The sequence below is a fragment of the Telmatherina bonti genome, assembly GCF_933228915.1.
Source record: "Telmatherina bonti genome assembly, chromosome: 4".
Classification (NCBI taxonomy): domain Eukaryota; kingdom Metazoa; phylum Chordata; class Actinopteri; order Atheriniformes; family Telmatherinidae; genus Telmatherina; species Telmatherina bonti.
The window spans coordinates 31,090,630-31,108,605 of NC_136622.1; the positions used below are offsets into that span (position 1 = coordinate 31,090,630).

A 17,976-nucleotide genomic window follows, 5' to 3' on the forward strand; every position below is an offset into this window, starting at 1 on the left:
GCAGCTGCTGGCTGCAGATAGTACGCTTCTCTCCAGCTCTAGCACATAATTTTACAGACAGATGTACCAAACATGCACAAATGCAATCACACATTGGAAGTTAAGGAACCACATACACACACACACACAAGCTATTACACGCTGTTTGGCTCCTCACATTTCATATGCTTGCACACTGATACAAACAAAATGCAACTCTTTCTTTTTGTTGAATCATTTTTTTTTTTCAAGGGGACTCCTTTTTTTTTTTTTTTGTCTGTGATCAAAACACTCCTAAGAGACCTGGACATTCAGCTTCGCCTCTGCACAATTTTACAAACTGCTACTTTCACCTGATTCCATGATTTAGCAAACCCCCCTGTGTTTTGCATTTGAACCTAGTTTGATATATTGCACTGCATTTAAGGCTGTTTCCTGCAGCCTATGCTTTGATTCTCGTTTAATCCCCTCCCCTGCAGCGTTACATATTTGTAACAGTGTGTAAGCTACTTATTTATTCCCATGATGATCTCTGTCTGAGCCGTGATTTGACAACACATTCCCATGACCTCAACTATCTGTGGACTTGGGATCAACTCGCAGTCAACACTGCCCCCGTAGTGAGGCTGGGGAAATGCCGTTTGTCGATCAGATTGGCAGTCCTCTGATGGCGCCTTTTCCCTCTGTCTCTTTTCATATCCAAATAAAACAGCCTCTTATCTCTGACCACTCTGTACTTCACCCCATAAACCCCTTTATCTCTTTCTAATATGCGCTGTTTATCTCAACCTCATTCTTTCATTCTGTCTCACTCACAACCACACACACTCTTTATTTTTCATTTTTCATGTGGAACCAATATACACTATTGGTTGCTAGGAAACCATTTGAGCTTTTTTTTTTTTTTTTTCCCCCTGAGGGGCAGACGTTTGATTACCCATTTATATGGTGTGTATGTGTGTGCAGAAGCCAGTGCATTTGTCTGCAGAGAGAGGTCTTGCCAGGCTGAGCTCAGGTTCTGCTCCAGAATTCAGCCCAGTAATGATAATGAGCCCCTCACCATGTTTGACGGAGCACACAGCCGGTCTGTGGCTATCGCGGTTATTTGTCTCTGTGCCTCTTGATGTATTTTTTGTGAGTGCACATAGCTACATCTAAGCGCATTTATGTTCTAAGAGTTATTGACTGGTGAGTTTTCCATTGCAGGCGTAACAATTGTTGCTGGTGCTTACAATCAGTGTTGTCTATTGTTGTTCAGTGAGCTATCGCAGAGGGGGGACTGTGGCCAGCTTGGCCTGTCTTGCAGCTGGACACACTTCAGTCCCGCCTGTGACTCCCTGCTTAGAAATGCACCAGCACATCTCACTCCCCTGGCTGCTCCTGTGAAGTCCTGATTCGCTCTCAGACACGGGCAGAGGCACATAAATACTACTTGTCGACTGGCACAGGGAGAACGACAACACACACAAACAAATCAGACCCGGCACTGATATGAAAGGGAGCAGAAGAGGGAGAGTGGAGAGAGAGACGATGTTTGCTGTGTTTTCCCGTCCAAATGAATTGCACTATGCCCTAAGAGGAAGCAAGGAAAATGAGAGAGCAAGCAATTGGAAAAGACTCCAGGAAAGCCAGAGGTTGTGAGGTTATTGTGAGGCAGAAACGAAAGAAAAGAAGCATGAAGAGACAAGACACGGTTGAATCCTCCCTGCATTTGAGAGGGCTCACTTCCCCTTGCCTCATTTTACTCATGTGTGACTCAGTGTCACCTGTATGGCCGCTGACTATTAGTATCAGTGCCATGAGCTTTTTCAACGCTATTATGGCAGCCGGATGGGCTCCTGATGGCCCTTTCACGGCTCGCCCAGGGCACCCTGGCCTCTCACTTGGGACCACATAACTAATGGAGAAGGTAGTGTGTTCTTTAAGGGCCTTAGGATGAATAAGTAGGCTGTAAACTGCAAGCTGAGTTGTGGCAGCTAAAGGGCCTTCAGTGCCTCACTGTTCGGCTTAGCACCAGACTTGCTGCTTGTCTGCTTGGCACCTAGAATGCTCGTCCATATTCAGTCTCTGAACACTGGCCTTTTGCACTTTTATTGTAATGCATGCAGACGCTTGGCACAGCAACAAACGCACTCCACCTTTTACTGTGCTGCACTGCACAAATAAAATATTTCAAAGCTGGGAGGAGCCCCACACAAAAATAGAGGAGCACTCTCATATGCTCACTCACAGACATGTAAGAATTGCAAAAGGCACTCACATATAAGCAAAATTACACACACACACACACACACAAGTGCACACACACACACCCTTCGACTTGCATTCCCCCACACAGAGTGAAGCAGTTCTGCCCCTCTAAGCGGAGTTATTTAAAGCCCCACTCTCAACTCCATCGGAGTGATTATGTGCTACTGAATTAAACATCACAGGCCTCAGCCCCTGGCTTCCTCTGAAACACGCTCAAACATGCTGGCCTCTTCCTGTTCCTCAAAAGTTCCAAGTTCTGCCTTTCATATCTCCCAGCCATCGCATGAGCGAGCTAGTGGAGGTACAGAGGTGGAGTAGGAATCTTCCCTGCATCAGGATCTCCTACTGTACCTCTTGGTCTGTCATTCATTCCACAGAGCTTGGACAAGAGGCAAATGAGGTAAAGTGCCTTAAAAATAACACCCCTCTGTAAAATGTCTCTCACCACTGGACTGATTCGCATCTCTACGTCATTTTAGCTTGGCTCTCAGGCATTGTCACAGTAAGTGGAGAGCTGAGTGCAGTAGAGGGTGAACAGTAGCAGTTAAGTTGAGCATTGACTCCAGACACCCCAATTAGGGTGTCTGTGTTTTAAACTGGGAACATTTAAACAAAGAGTTTGTGAGAGACGACCCAGAGAGAAGCAGGTTCAAACAGAGGTTTACTCTGCCTCCTCAACAGGAGCCTCAGGCTGTTTGTTACCTTTTTGGGAGGGTTTGACGTGGAGTTTTGTTTACCTCGGTGCGCGTGAGCCTGTGTTCGTGTGTGCTGACGCGCTGCCTGTGCATGACTGCACTTCTGTGGGTCGGCACGAGGCAAGGCACCAGCCAACCACCCCCACACTCCAAAACATACCCCTTGGCAGTGAGCGATAAAGGTTCCAAACAAAAAGGGAAGAAGTCTTGCGACTTGTGGAGGTGAACTTACAGCACCACAGAGGCAGTTGACCTTGAAATGAGCTGTGGTGTTTGGGGACAAGTGGGGGAGGGCGGTGTTTAAGAGTGCAACCTCAGTGCCAGAGGCCAGGAGGCTGCCTAATGACTGGCACGCCATGCTATCCATCACCGTGCCACTGCCAGGGCAACTGCCCCCACATAGCCAAGCGCGTAAGGCTTTAATCACCCCTCGAACTTATCCAGTGGACCATGACTGCAGGACGTGAAACACATAAATCCGATGCACAGGTGTTTCATGTGCGCACGAAACCGCACAGACATATGTGAAGATGCTCTCGACAAATTCTAATATGCATTCCTCACACAAACAGCATGAATATGCAGCCACTGCTCTCAGACCCAGCTCATTGCGCTCATCCCGCATGCATACTGATGAACGCACACCAACTAACATGCAGAAATATGCCTCTTGACGCTCATTCACATGCTATTTATAATATAATGTAGGCAGGCGGAAATACAAAGGCACAGAAACATTCATGAACAAAAAAGTACACAGTTATACACCTCTCCACTTTATTTATGAGTTGGTGCAGAATGTTTGTGACAAAACAATCGACTTCTTTTGCTTTCATCTGGTTTTTCATTGAAACGGATGTCCCCATAGCCTGCAAGCTCAATTCTACTATGTATAACTGTCTCTTTCCTTTCTTTCTTTTTTTAAATGTTCCCATTCATTCCTCGGGATTGAGGTGGAAAGTCAGGCTTTCCCCATACCTAGGCCCATGTCTGCTCTGATGGGCTTTGAAGCCCCCACTCTTCAGTGTGGGTTATTTTATCACAGTGGAACAAGGTTTTCCCCTGCACTCCCTGGCTCATCCACGTTCCTTGAAGCATCCCCTCTCAATTAAGATCCTTTCATGTTAATGGTGTTCTTATCGCTCCTGTGCACAAGTTGTGAAAGCGAGGCCTGCTGTGGTAGAGTACAATCATGGAGCAGAGCTGCCTGAGTGACAATATAAGCGCTCCTACTCTCATTCTTCCTTCTGTCTCTGTGTCTTTCTACTGATCTCTATCTTAAATTCTGTCTCTCACCTTTACCTTTTTTTTTTCCTTTGCCGTTAATGAGCTGTGCTTGGGGTAGCGGCTACATGGAGTTCTGAGACAGAGCTGGGCTTGTGGCAGGGTCACAGAGACTTAATGAGACAGCATTCACATTCCTTGACCACTCATGGCATATTCTATCTATAGATGTACTTTGTACTCAAGTCTCAGTGAGTTCTATCTCTGCGCCTCAACATGCACAGTCGCTATCACATATTAAGCACAAAGTAGAAGGTCACCGTGTCTGTCTCCACCAACATCTAACATGTCTTTGGCTTTAGCTCCATTAGCGGATCCATTTTTTCCTCTCCTTCCTTGTCTTGTGGAGTAGAACAGGGTGTTTGACTTCAGGATGAGGTAGGCAGTCACTGAGAGATCGTTGGAGCACTGGCTGCTTTTCAGTGCGTGGGTGCCAGAGAAACCTGTTGCCAGGCTACAACAGCACCTTTATCCTTCGGTTGCGATGGCGATGTCTTGAATATCACATACGCATGTGTGTTTTTCATGTGTCCTTTTCGACATGTCGGATGCATTTGACATGTCTACGTGTGCTTGCACGGGCGTGAGCTTGCATATCGATGCATGCCTTTGTATGTCGGTATATTTCTGTGTGTTTGTGACTGATATCGGTGAAAGGAGGGGCAGGAAGGCGCTCCGCCACCCACTCAGCAGGCCTTCCGCCCCCGTGGCTGACTCCCCAAGACTCTGCTAGTAATTAGCTCAACATCTATCCATCTGTTCTGGGGAGGCGCAGTAAACATTAACACAACACAGAAACATCAAAATGTTGGCTAGACACAGGCATGCATGATGTATTCACACTTTAATACATGGGAACAGTTAGCTGACACATACTGAGAAGCACACTTAGCTTGCATGCACGCATAATATGTTGCATAAAGGAATGTGCAGGAATTTTGCCTTAATCAAATTACTGACATCGAGTAAGAAGAAGACACCTGAGTCAAACTAATATATTGTGTAGTCACCATTTGCAGACCTCCAGGCTAAATCAGCATTGTTTAGATTGGGGCTGGATAGTTACTTATGACCATTGGCTGTAAATGTGCTTTTCACCAATCCAACACCTCTATGATAGTTTCATATGCTGAATAAGAATCTGAATATAAGGGCCTAAAATCTTTCTATACTAAAGCCTGAAATCTTTGCACACCACAGGTTTCTGCAACTGTATCCCAGTCCTCCCCAGCACTGCGGAAGCGAGGCTGGAAAGCTGCCCTGAGACCCGCATGGGAAATGAGAGAAAAAACAACCAAAAGACTACATTGCACAATTAATCAATAAGTTAATGAGATCTCATTTTCTCTAGAAGACTATCCAGGCAAAAAGTTCCCCCTCAGCCTTTTCCCTCTTCTCTTGGAGAACCAACTCTTGATATTACACTGTGGAAAAAGAAAGCAGCCAGCAGGAAATTAAATTAAATTACCATCCTGATAGATTTATGTGGCGCTTTACATTTTCATTGTGTTGTTTTCCTCTCCGAGCGGAGGTAGGCCTGAGTTTGAAAAGAACTGTTAAATATGTTGTAAAGTAAAAAGAAGAGAAAAGAAGCAGCACCAGACTGGGGAAGGAGAGCGAAAGTTCCAGACGTTCCACGCCTCTGGCTTCCTCCTCGGTTTACAGCAGATAGCAGATTCTAATAGTAAAACACAGTGGCACAAAAATGACTTGTGTTTGGATGAGCTGTAAGGCTGCCACATGGTCAATTTCTTTCAGTGGGCATGCATATTTGTGTAGCTATGTGTGACAAGGTAGGAAACAGCTGGGAGTGTGGGTGTTGAATGGAGGAGATTGTGCGTAACCACGTGTGTGATTGTTCCCGACTAGCCCCTGTGCATCTTGCGAGCTTATAAGTGTCTGTTACACTATGCTAATGAGTTTGTCCTTCCTCAATCTGTTTTTGTGCATCCGTGCTTGTGTGTTTGCATGTGTTTAAGCATGCGCTGTGTGTTTGAGTGTGCATATCCAACCCACACAACCCCCCCCCTTTCCCCACTCACACATCCACATTCATTTTTGTCCGCTCATAATTGAATGAAGCTGTCTCCATTCTGCGCTTTCATTTCAAGTAAAGATTGAGGGCATCTCCTGGCTATTGACACAGCTGGTGGTGCCATCTGGGGGCATCACACACCGTCTGCGCCATCTCCATCCAAACAGGGCAGCAGTCATCACCTACTGTCCATATCAATGACAGAGTACAAGGAAAGAAGTGAGATGAAAGACCGTGATGTCCAGCTCCGGCTCGCGGTAGACGTGGTGGGGAAAGGTCACCTGTCTCACTAAGACCGCTTTACGTTAAATTGAGATGTGACAGCGCTGACACGTCAGAGTTGCTTTTAGTTGTTTGTACATTTTGGGCTGTTTTCACCAAAGTATTTGTATATCCGCCTGCCACAGCCACACCCCTGTCTAATGTAACAGCGAAGCAGAGATTTGGGGGGGGGGGGCAGCGTCTTAGATTAATGGTTCAAGCTGAGAGGGAGCAAAGACCTACAGTAGCAGCACCTTGATTTATTTACCACTTAGTACTGATGAAGCCTCAAACTGCAGTCACGCACACATGTTGTCACAGCATTTTTCTCCATCAGACACTGAGTTGTTTTGTCTCTTCTTGCTTCTTGTTTAGATGTGTAAACGCACAAATGCTGAGGGGGTTTTGCATCTTCATTTAAGTAAAAAAAAACAAAAGAAAAAAAACAAACAAAAACATAATCTTTTTTTGTTTGGTTTTCCTTTTAATCATGACAGGGAAAGATTAAAGATATTTCTGGGCATGTATTCTATATGTTTTCATATGAATATTTTTAAACAGTATTAAATCATAGTCAGTATTAGACTTGTTGACTTTAGTGGCAGTCGGATGTTTATACTACGTTGAAAACGCTAAACGGGGACATTCCTTGTGTGAGTGCTTGGTAATCAAAGCTTTCTATGATTACAGAAGTGGATTGGTGCTATTCACACCTGCACAACATTCTTTTAAACACTACCTTTTATTCATAAGCTGTCAATTTAGAGAATTTACAGAGGTAACCTAGTGACAATTTGCAGGCAGCAAATTGTTGAGGTTTGACTTGGTAAATACAGGCAGAGTTAATTGAGGGCATCATCTCACTATGTGGGAGGATTTGACAAAATGCCATAAGTGTGTTACATGAACACACATTGTAATTAACACACATGCACGTACAAGTGCACACGTAAATGACTACACATGTTAGGCTTCTCGCCCAATCGTGCACACATTTAGAGATCCAGATACAGACAGTCACATAATGAGTGAGATTATTGCAGATTTCTGATCCCAGATTTGTTCTGCTCCCTGGCTGTGTTCAGGGCTGTGCATAGCCTCTTCTCTCCTCTGTCTCCCTTGTCTGTGTGAGAGTTACTAAGCAGTGTTTCAAACCTCCCTGCTGTCATTTTCCACATACAAAAGCTCACATCTAAGCTGCAGTATCTGTGTGTCGACAACGCTTTGCTGTTAAACCACACAAGAGGCTATCTGTTCCATCATCTCATCTAACCTTCCCCATGCTCTCTTCTGTTTTCCCAACAGAATCCTGATATCGTGCTCGTCCACTATTTGAATGTTCCAGCCATTGAGGACTGTGGGAAACCATGTGGACCGATCTTGTGCTCCATCAATACAGACAAGAAGGAATGGGCCAAGTGGACCAAGGAGGAGCTGATTGGCCAACTGAAGCCCATGTGTGAGTATAATCCCATTCATAAGTTCTGCTTTCATCAGTTCATGTTTGTCCAACATCAAAAACGTACTCATAACCTCTCATATTCATTTAGTTTGGACTGCTTCTGCTACTGCTAAACAGATTTTAACAGTCTTTCCACATACATGTTAGTGTTTCTTTGTCCAAGGATTTAATATCCAGTCCTATTAGCTGAGAGCTGCACTAAGTGCCCTTAGCACCTCATTCTACAGAGCATCTTTTTACCGTATTCCTGCAGTGTTATCTGAGTACCCTGTTCCTGGAGCCGTCTGCTGCTCCAGGGTTAAAGTTCAGCTCTTCCCCTTGACCTCTGGCACCAGTCTGGCCAGACTTAAAGTGCAGCCTCCCTCTGTCTGGACCACGGAAGCAGTCAAAGCAGAGGGCAGCAGGCTGGTTATTGATTCATGTTAGTGCATGAAAGTTAGAATCCGCTTCCACCCCATCTCTGGCCCTCCCTGTCTCCCTCCCTCCCTCCTCAACGGATCATTCCCTGTTGTTATTAGCTATACTAATGCTCAGTGAGTTGCACTGTGTGTTTTTATGAGTTTCTGTACACCTGGGCAAACACTGAGCCAATGTTTTGGAAAAAGAAAGGGTTTTGTCTGATGATGATAGCCAAAAGGGGACTTTGTGGGGTGTTGAAAATCTTTCAGAGAGCTCTTAAGACAACTTTAACAACCAGACAATAACTCGGGTGTGTCTTGTAGAGGCCAGCAGAGCTGTGACTGATATTCTGTTGACCAATTATTGATGATGTGGCCAGGTGAAGAGGAAGGTGTCAGCAGCTTTACAATCACACACACATGCTGGCTGCATACTGAACAGGCAGCCCAAGCCATTATCGCTCAGACCTCGGCTATATTGTTGCCTTCATCACCGCATTAGTTTTAGGGCATTTTCACATAGAGATTTACCTCAGGACAGCTACTGAGCAACAAAGCCTACTGTATTCATTACATCTGTGGCTTAATGTAAGAATCAAGCACCATTTGCAATAATGCGTGAAGTCATTAACTTTGGCAGTTGTTGGGACGAGAAGGGTGAGATGCCTTCTAGCTGCCAGGCTACATGAGGGGGCTACATAAAGAGCAAGAATTCCCTCTCCTGCTTTCCGTCTGTGCTTTCTGCCTTTCTTCTCCTCTGTTTTCTTCTCTCCTTCTCATGGAGCACTCAGCATGTCAACACAAGCTCTGTGATGTAACAACATTGCCATCTAGTGGTCAAGTGATGTATCAAACGCTCTTAATGAAGGGAGCAGACAGTTGTAATGAAGTCATGACATATTAGCCACGCATTGCTTAATCTTAAATCAGAAATAAGCTCTCACCATCTCATGCATTTTTACAAGACTGACCTAAATCTTTCAGTTTTCTTATCAGAATATGTGCAGGGACTGTGTGTGCCCTTTGTTAGATTTAAAATAAATGGCAGTGGGGGAAAGAAAAATATGAAACAAGCAATTCCTGTGTAAAACATTTCAGTTTTATAGTTGCATTTTAACTGTAAGAGCCAAGATTGTTGGAGTGTGTCATCAGTGTGATATTCACATGATCCATGTTCAAAATCTGTTCTTATAAAACTAATTTATTTATTTCATAAACTGAACTTTGTCAACACACCCTTCATCAAAAGATTCCCATATTTTGCAGTATAGTTGCTCTTTTTTCGTTTTCCTTCTACCCTTTTGGTATTCCCTCCACAATATTTCACAGCGCGGAACATTTTACACCTTTTCTTGTACAAAAAGAACGCAACAACAAAGGAAGAATGTGGATTTGATGGATCAGCTGGGCTTATTTTGTCTCCTATGAGCAAAACACTCACACATGCTGACGCTGTAAGTCGCAAACATTTTCACATCCGCAGATGCTCACTCACAGTAGTTCAAGTCTCAGTAGTTCAAATCTAAACCCTGTGAAACGTGGCCGTGTCTGACCTCACCATCCTTAACGCCATGTGGTTTTTGATGAGAAGGAGAAGGAAGCAAGGGGGCGGGGTGGATGAAGAGGGTAAAGAGAGTGGCATCACTGTTCAGTCACGCTATAGTTCCACAGACAAGGCAGCCAGCTTGTTTCACTCTTTTACTCTAATGCAATAAACACGTAGCTCTCCGCAGCTATGCCCCCAGCCTGCTGACAGATAGCGCATGAACGACTTTAACAAACACTCACACAGACAGAAGGCCTCTCTTCAGGCGAGACAGACAGGACCAGAGAAGAAGAGAACAAGGCAAGATGGACAGGACTGACTATTGTGTAAACGATTGTACTCCATAGTCCCATATTGTCTCTAGCAGCGCGTAAGCAGTCAGGTGGAACATGCCCTACAGATCAGCCGTGTTCGTCATTAAGCCTGCATGGTAGTGCTCACGACAGAATGCAATCATCAGAATGATCATATGACTGGATAGCTGTTTGATGCCTCCGCTCTTGTTGCCTAGAATTAAACCTAGTGGCACTGCTCCTGTCATGTCTGCTTTGGAATATAACCGTCGGTGAGAAGAGTAGACAGGCAGACACGGTGGTAACTGTATGTCAACAACCCAGAGCCCCCAGGATGACACTCATCTAGATGAGGAGGACTGTGGCAATCTGGCATGTGGGATTAGGGCAGAGAGGAGACAAGATTGTTTGGACAAATAGGCATTCCACTGCTTGGTGGCTGTAAGTCGTTGCAATAGGCTCTCGCTCTTCCTCTAAGTCAGATCTGCTGGATGGACACTTACGCTCACTTTGGCAAGAAAAGAGGATTCATGATAGCATTTTTTGTATGCCAGTAGCCTCATTATCTCTTTATTAGTAATATTAACATCATCTCGTTTGTGCTGTTTCCATTACGTCTGTCAAAAGGTTAATGGTGACTGAAGACGCACCATTTAGAGGCATCTCCAGAGTCAAACAATTATTTGTGCAGTAATTAAATTTACATTAGTTGAAGGTTTCCTGTCACCTTGGCTGTCTGTGTTTTTACAACTCACTCATGGTAGAAGAAAGGTTTTATAATGTCTCTATAAGCTGCTACAGCAGAGTCGTCTGATCTTGGCTTGATCACAGCATATGTGTGACATCTGCTGGTGACCAGCCTTCAATCTGCCAGAAGATCTTAAACCTTTCAAGTTCGATCCCCATCGCTGTCATCTAATCATGCTTCCAAGCTTCTTTTTCTTTCTTTTTTTTTTTTTTGCTTCAGTTTAACTAGCACTATCTTTAATCCCTAGCACTCTCCACATCTTACACCGTTTCCATCTCCTTTTATCTCAAGTGCAAACAGACATGCACGGAGAAAATTCTGTTTTTCTTACATGCTCTAAATCAGGCGCTCTTTATTAATTTCTCTCTTTCATATTTAACCAGAAGATGAAGATAAATGTAGGGCTTGAATTAAAGCTGTCTTGGTTTTTTTCTTTTCTTTCCAACTATGCTTCACTTCTGAAATATTGCCTTTTTAAAGATCCTAAGCAGTGTGGTCTCTTTTACCATCTTACAGCCACTAAAACCACTATCTGTGTCACCAGAAACAGTGGCGGATTGACAAGTGGAGCAATGAAAGCTTATTAGGAAGTGCTAGTGAGGTGTGACTGAGGGGGGGGGGGGGGGTTATGAGAGAGCCTCTCTTTCTCGCCTGGTGCAGCAGAAGATGTGCTGTCAGTTGCTCGGTGATGCCTAGAACGGTTTCTTATCAGAGCAGTGTCCCAGGTCAGGAGGTCAGGTTCGCTGCCACCTACACCTGCGCTCACACAGAGCAGCAATGAGCCCTGAAACATAGGAGGGAAGGAGGCACAACAGAGATAAGCAGTCCAACAGAAGGATTGATCTCATAGTAAAGGAAAATATTGAACGCAGTAAGAAAATAATACACACAGGAAAAGTGTGTATTAGTGTGGCTATAAAGAACAATGAGAGCAAGCTAAAAACAAGAGGAAAGCCCACTTAAATCTTACCAATGAAATTGGAAGGCCTGTTTGGTGGATTGTTTGTTTCCACCATGAAATATCTTGTGAATTTATCTACTATTGTAACTTTGCTATTTCAGAAAGGTGTCCACTGTGCAATGTGAGGCATACTGGCAGGGAGACAGGGAGAGCAGTGGGTGGGGCGGGGGGGTTGGCGTGGCTGGTGGTCTGTTGAGCTGGCTGACGTCTCTGTCTCCTCCTCTCTCCTGGCAGTTCATGGCATCAAGTGGACTTGCAGCAATGGGAACAGCAGCTCTGGCTTCTCAGTGGAGCAGCTAGTGCAACAGATTCTGGACAGCCACCAAACTAAGCCACCTCCCCGGACTCACAACTGCCTCTGCACGGGTACCCTGGGTAAGGGCTAGCCGCGGGTGGGACAGAGAACTGAAAAATTCAGAGGAGAAAACACCCATAAAGATACAGATTAGTGTTCAGACAAGGTGGCAGAGGCCTTTTAAAGGCAGGTGATTCCTGATTAAATCAAGGGATATTTATTTAGTTATCATTTGCTTGTCTTTATTAAATCATTGTCAGTGTCATATCCTAAATGTTTACCCAAATACTAAAAGAGAGGAAGTTACCTGTGGGGTTTTGGATGTTAAACAGTCAATATTTTCATCCACCCTCCTTGTTTTATTCTGCTACATTTTATATGCAGATCAGATTAAATGTCAGAGTCATGTGGGAGTTATTTACAAAGTTTTGGTCATTTCACAGAGTACATTCCGTTTTTGCTAAATGTGTTGCAAAACTGTGCACTTCAAGGGAGGAGTTGATTTAACTGGATTTAAATTGATTGGACTATTTTTCAATTAAATAAGCACTGATATGCAAAGTATGACAAAGTGAAGTAAAACAAATAAAAGAAAAACCACAACGTAAATTAGCAATCTCTACATTAGTCTGATAGATTACTGAACCCCAAAGAGCACCAAGGGTCTCTGAGAATTCGACTGTTTGCAGCCATTGTGATTAAAATTGAGATGATGTCCACACTGTCATGTTGAGGTGTATCTCAATACCTTTTGTTTTGTTTTTCATTATTATGTGGATGTTTCATTTACATGGAACAGCATTTCAGGAGCCTGAAACACTTTTGATCTTTTAAACCAGGTCCCAACAAAGTGAATAAATGGGAGCAATGGAAATCTGTTACTCGGCCATTTTAAATCATATGTCCTAAGTCAAAAATCAATATGCTTTCAGTCAGTTTTCATCTATGTATTGTGTGGTTTAGTGAGGTCAATCCGCTTACTGACCTCACTGTACAGGAGTACTTCATGTCCATCCTGGTAACTTTGGTTTTTACCACACAAATGTGTTATTTAAAAAACATCAGAGATGGTACAATACAGATTGTCCATCCCTTTTAAAAGTAAAGTAGTGCTGCATGTTGAATTACCTTCATTTTAGTTTTAGGATAAAAGTTTTAGGACAAGAAAGGTCTTGGACAGAGTGAATATTTTCTGGAAAAAAGCTGCAAATAAAAGCATAATGACAGGTTCCTCAAGGAAAATATGCTGAAAACCACTGTAAAAACCACTTGTACTTGTCCCACTCTTATTTCAACACTTATTGTAGAAGGAATTCCAAATGCTTGTCCAAATATAGCCACGCTTTTATTACTAATGAACTATGCCTTCAGAAAGAAATCCTACACATAACATAAAAATCTATAATAAAAGTTAGAAATCGATCAATAAGAAATCATTATGCATCTGGAATTTGGGGTTTTAATGTAAGAAAAAGTGATTTTATCCTAAGTTTTATATTTTTCAATGAACTGGTCAGTTTAGATGTTAGTTATTTGGTGTTATTTCACCACACTTTGTCACATTTTGCAAATCCATACCTATTTAAATATATAAAGCCCCATTTGCAACTCCAGTGACTGTTAAAATAAGAAATAACTTTCAATATTTGGAGAAACACATTGCCAAATGCACCTGTGGCTTATTTTCCTGCATTATTATTCCATATTTTCTAACTCAGCATTTTCTGCACTTATGAAATGGTTCATCTTGAGGTGAAGGGTGACTATTAAGATGTATTTATGTGAAATTTAATCTTAAGTATGCTTATTATTTTGGCTACAAAAATAGCTTCTTACAAGTCAGTTCCTGCTTAATTAAAGCAACAATGTTCTTAAAACTCACCAGCTTCCCACGGTTTTGTTATGACACCAAATATTATGTGAACATCTTTATTACTCTTAGATCAGTTTCCTACATATATTCTCTGAAAACACCTCCAGTTACAACTTTGTTTCTTTTGCATGTAAAACTTCACATACATGTCATAAACTGTAATTATAAGATGACCAATTTTATTACAGAGCAAAATTGTCACCACAAAGTACTAAAAAGTACTTTAGATAAATGAGGATCCATCTATGTTGTCGTTCATTAAACAGTCTTACTGCCCAGTTCTTTTCCAAGCAAACTTGCAACCTCTTTTGCTCTTTCTGCCCGTAGGTGCAGGGAGCAGTGTACACCACAAATGCAACAGCGCCAAACATCGCATTATCTCCCCTAAAGTGGACCCCCGCTCGGGGGGCTACAGCAGCGCACACTCTGAGGTACAAAACAACGATGTATCTGAGGGGAAGACTGAGCACAGTGCCCACGGTGGAGCTAAAAGCTCCGGGGGAGGAGGTGGAGGGGCTAGCACCAGAGAGAAACGTAACGGCAAAGTCCATAAGCCCGTCCTGCTGCACCAGAACAGCACAGAGGTGTCGTCCACCAACCAGGTCGAGGTCCCTGACACCACGCAAAACTCCCCCGTCTCCATCAGCAGTGGCCTCAACAGCGATCCAGATATGGCTGACAGCCCCGTGGTGACAGGGATGAGTCATGTAGCCTCTGTCATGTCAGGTCTGTCTCAGAGTGTTTTTATGTCTGAGGTCACTGGGGACCCTGTCTACAGCATGTCTCCTACTGGAGGTCCCAACACTCACCTGATGGGTGCAGATGCCACCTCACAGAGCCTGGTGCTGTCTGTGACTGCTGATCGTCACAAATTCGCCTTCCCAGGAGGAGTAGGGGAACCTGGGACAACCACGGCAGGAGGCAGTCTGTCCATGTTGTCTACACCTGGTGTGTCTGAGGAACTGGTGCTGACCAGCAGTCTGGATGCTGGAACCATCAAGATCCCAGAGACTAATATGAACTTTGACCCAGACTGCTTTTTGAACAATCCCAAGCAGGGCCAGACCTATGGCGGCAGCGCTCTGAAGACAGAGGGCAACTCTTCCTCAACCTCTTCCTCCTCTGGTGGCACCAGCAACACCAACGGCAGTCTCCAGCGCTCCCCTACCATGTCAGACAATGGCTACACCTTCAGCTCAGCTCTTGTGAAGAACATCAAGACAGAAGACACATCCTTTGAGCAGCAGCTAGCTAAAGAGAGTGGCTACCAGGTGGGGGGAGTAGTAAACTGTGGCAGTGGGGTGTCTGTGTCATCTGGTGCTGGGTCAAGCCAGGGCAGCCTTGGTCTGACTGCAACAGGCTCTCTGCTTCCATCTGGTGGGGGTCTGAGTCCCAGCACTACCTTGGAGCAGATGGATTTCAGTGCCATTGATGCCAAGCAAGACTATTCGTCTAGCGCTACCACAGTGAGCTACGGACAGGCCCTGTCCAGTCCCCACATGCAACACCAGAATCGATCACCAAGCTTCTTCCTCCAGGACGCTTCTCAAACCAGCCAGAACCAACAGGGGAGGCCAAGCCTGGGCCAGAAAACACATATGATGGAGCACAACTCCCATGACACTGGAGCTTATATGGGGCTACAGGTGGTGAAAACAGACTCCCCGGGCAGCAATGGCCACCTTCACCACCATCATCAGGCTCATCAGTCCCAGCACAGGGCCAACTGTAACGGAGGCTCGCCCACAGAGGGACCTGGCCAGGCTGGCTCGCTCCAACTTTTGCAGTACCAGGGGACCTTTCCTGGGCTGGGCTCAGAGCATGAAGAGGTGGTCGGCCTAGAGCAGCCTGGCAATGTGAATTCAGCTCAGACTGGAGCCACAGAGAACGGAGCTGAGAATCTGCTCAAGCCAGGTGATCACATTCAGGCCTGTGGAGCAGGAAATGGAGAAGGAGGAGGAGCGGAGCACTACCTGCAGCAGGCCTCAGATGGCGGCGGAGGAGGTACAGGTGGCACAGGGGAAGGGGTACCAATTCATAATGGGAACAACAACAGTGATGGCAGCAACCGCACCCAGCAGCAACAGCACCTGCAGCCTCTCCTGCAAGGCACGAGCATGGTGCAAGGACTCTACAACACAGTTGGAACCCACCAAAGCCTGGGTGGGGCAGCCAGTAATGGAGGGGCAGCAGGAACGGGCATGGAGATCAGTCTCGACCACTTTGACATATCTTTTGGCAACCAGTTCTCTGACCTCATCAATGACTTCATCTCAGTGGATGGCAGTGGAACCGCCATGTCGACTGGAGGGGCCCTATATGCTCACCAGCTAGTCACATCTCACAGCTCTGAAAATCAGAACGCAGCTGGTGGAGGCCCCCAACAAGGCCAGGAGGATGGAGGAGCCAGGGGCTCTGGTTACAGCCCCTCAGAGCTGTGCCTTCAACCTTGCTGCAGCCCCCAGTCTCTAAGTGGAGGGGCCGGAGCAGGTGGCAACACTGGAGAAGCAGGCTCGCTGTCCTACATGAATGTTGCAGAGGTGGTCTCCGCAGCCGTCGCCCAGGGGGCTCTGGGGATACTTCAGGCCACTGGCCGCCTCTTCATGGTCACTGACTATTCCCCGGAGTGGTCCTATCCCGAGGTGAGTGACAGGACTTTCATCTGTCTAATTACTGAGATGTTGTTTACAAGAGTTCATGTCAACTGATGTGTAAAAGTCAACTCTGAATTAAATTAAGAGCAGCTCATTGTATTTAGCTAAGCTTATTTCAAGTTCTCATATTTTAACAAGGTAAATATTTTAGTTAGAATACAAAAATAATAAGACAGTGACCACAACACTGTTTATAAGTGATTTAAAAATCAGTTCCCATGATTTTCCCTTGCACCAAATGGTAAAGTACAATGTGCAGTACATTATGAGACAACTAGGTTTAAATTTATTTGAGGTACTCTTTGGGATGAATTAAATATTGACCCAAATTGTTGCACATGAGAAAATATGTAGCTCATTTTACTGGGTGGGGACCTCCTGACCTGACGCTTGACATCCCTCGTTGCTGCAGGTCTGGGATTAACATACACCCTGCGTCCTCTTATAAGATATCTTCATCTCTTCCTGTCACCCCCAGTCTTCAAATAAGAAGAAATTATTGCTAACTTTAGTCACAAACATAGAATGTGGATAGACCAGTCCCAGTCTGTTACAGGCTTTGCCCACAAAGCACTACAGGCTGAGGTCAGCTTGACTTCTGATCACTTGTACCAAAGCACTTTACTGACTTTTTGCTGCACACATTGCCTCTCAGGCATCCTGAAAAACAGCACTCAGATCTCTGCTAAGAAGAAGCTAAAAGCAACAAGTAAAACTGAATGGGATTTATGTGAAGTTATTAAAAAGGTACTGCTGGTAAACTCATTACTAGAGTGGAAAGTGCTAAAAACACCCAGTGGTTTTAACCAGTGTTGGGGTCTATACTCCAAAAAGTAAAAAAGGTTAATCTGTAAATTATAATTAGATTGCTTTATGAGTTACTGCATTTGAAAAGTAACACTGCTACTTTCCTCAGCTGTTTTTAGTTTACCTTGTAGATACATGGAGCATACGCCCTGCAGACACATGCTATCTGCCTCGCTGTAAAATCCACAAGCAGGACAAAAGCAGCTATGATGACGTTACGCTGTGCCAATACATGCCACTAGAACTCCCTCAGCTAAACTCTTTGTAAGGCTAAAGCCCCTCATGGCTCATCAATGAGGTGTTATCATGGAAATTAGATGTGTAGATGCTTTCCTTAAAGAACCGCACCCCTCTCCAGTTCTAACTTCCAGCTCAGGTCTCTGTTGTAGGTTTTTACTGAGTGCACAAAATCAAATTATATTGTTATGAAATATC

The 17,976-nt window shown here is 44.6% G+C and overlaps 1 protein-coding gene across 1 annotated transcript in view; it reads left to right on the forward strand.

The window, feature by feature from the left end:
• The window catches only part of camta1a (calmodulin binding transcription activator 1a), a gene marked incomplete at both ends in the record, with an annotated part of 295,163 nt that overhangs the window by 250,715 nt on the left and 26,472 nt on the right, over positions 1–17,976 (forward strand). Inside the window, 3 exon segments of the mRNA XM_079238563.1 lie at positions 7,810–7,963; positions 12,147–12,287; positions 14,408–16,722. Coding sequence (XP_079094689.1) covers positions 7,810–7,963; positions 12,147–12,287; positions 14,408–16,722 — 2,610 coding nt within the window.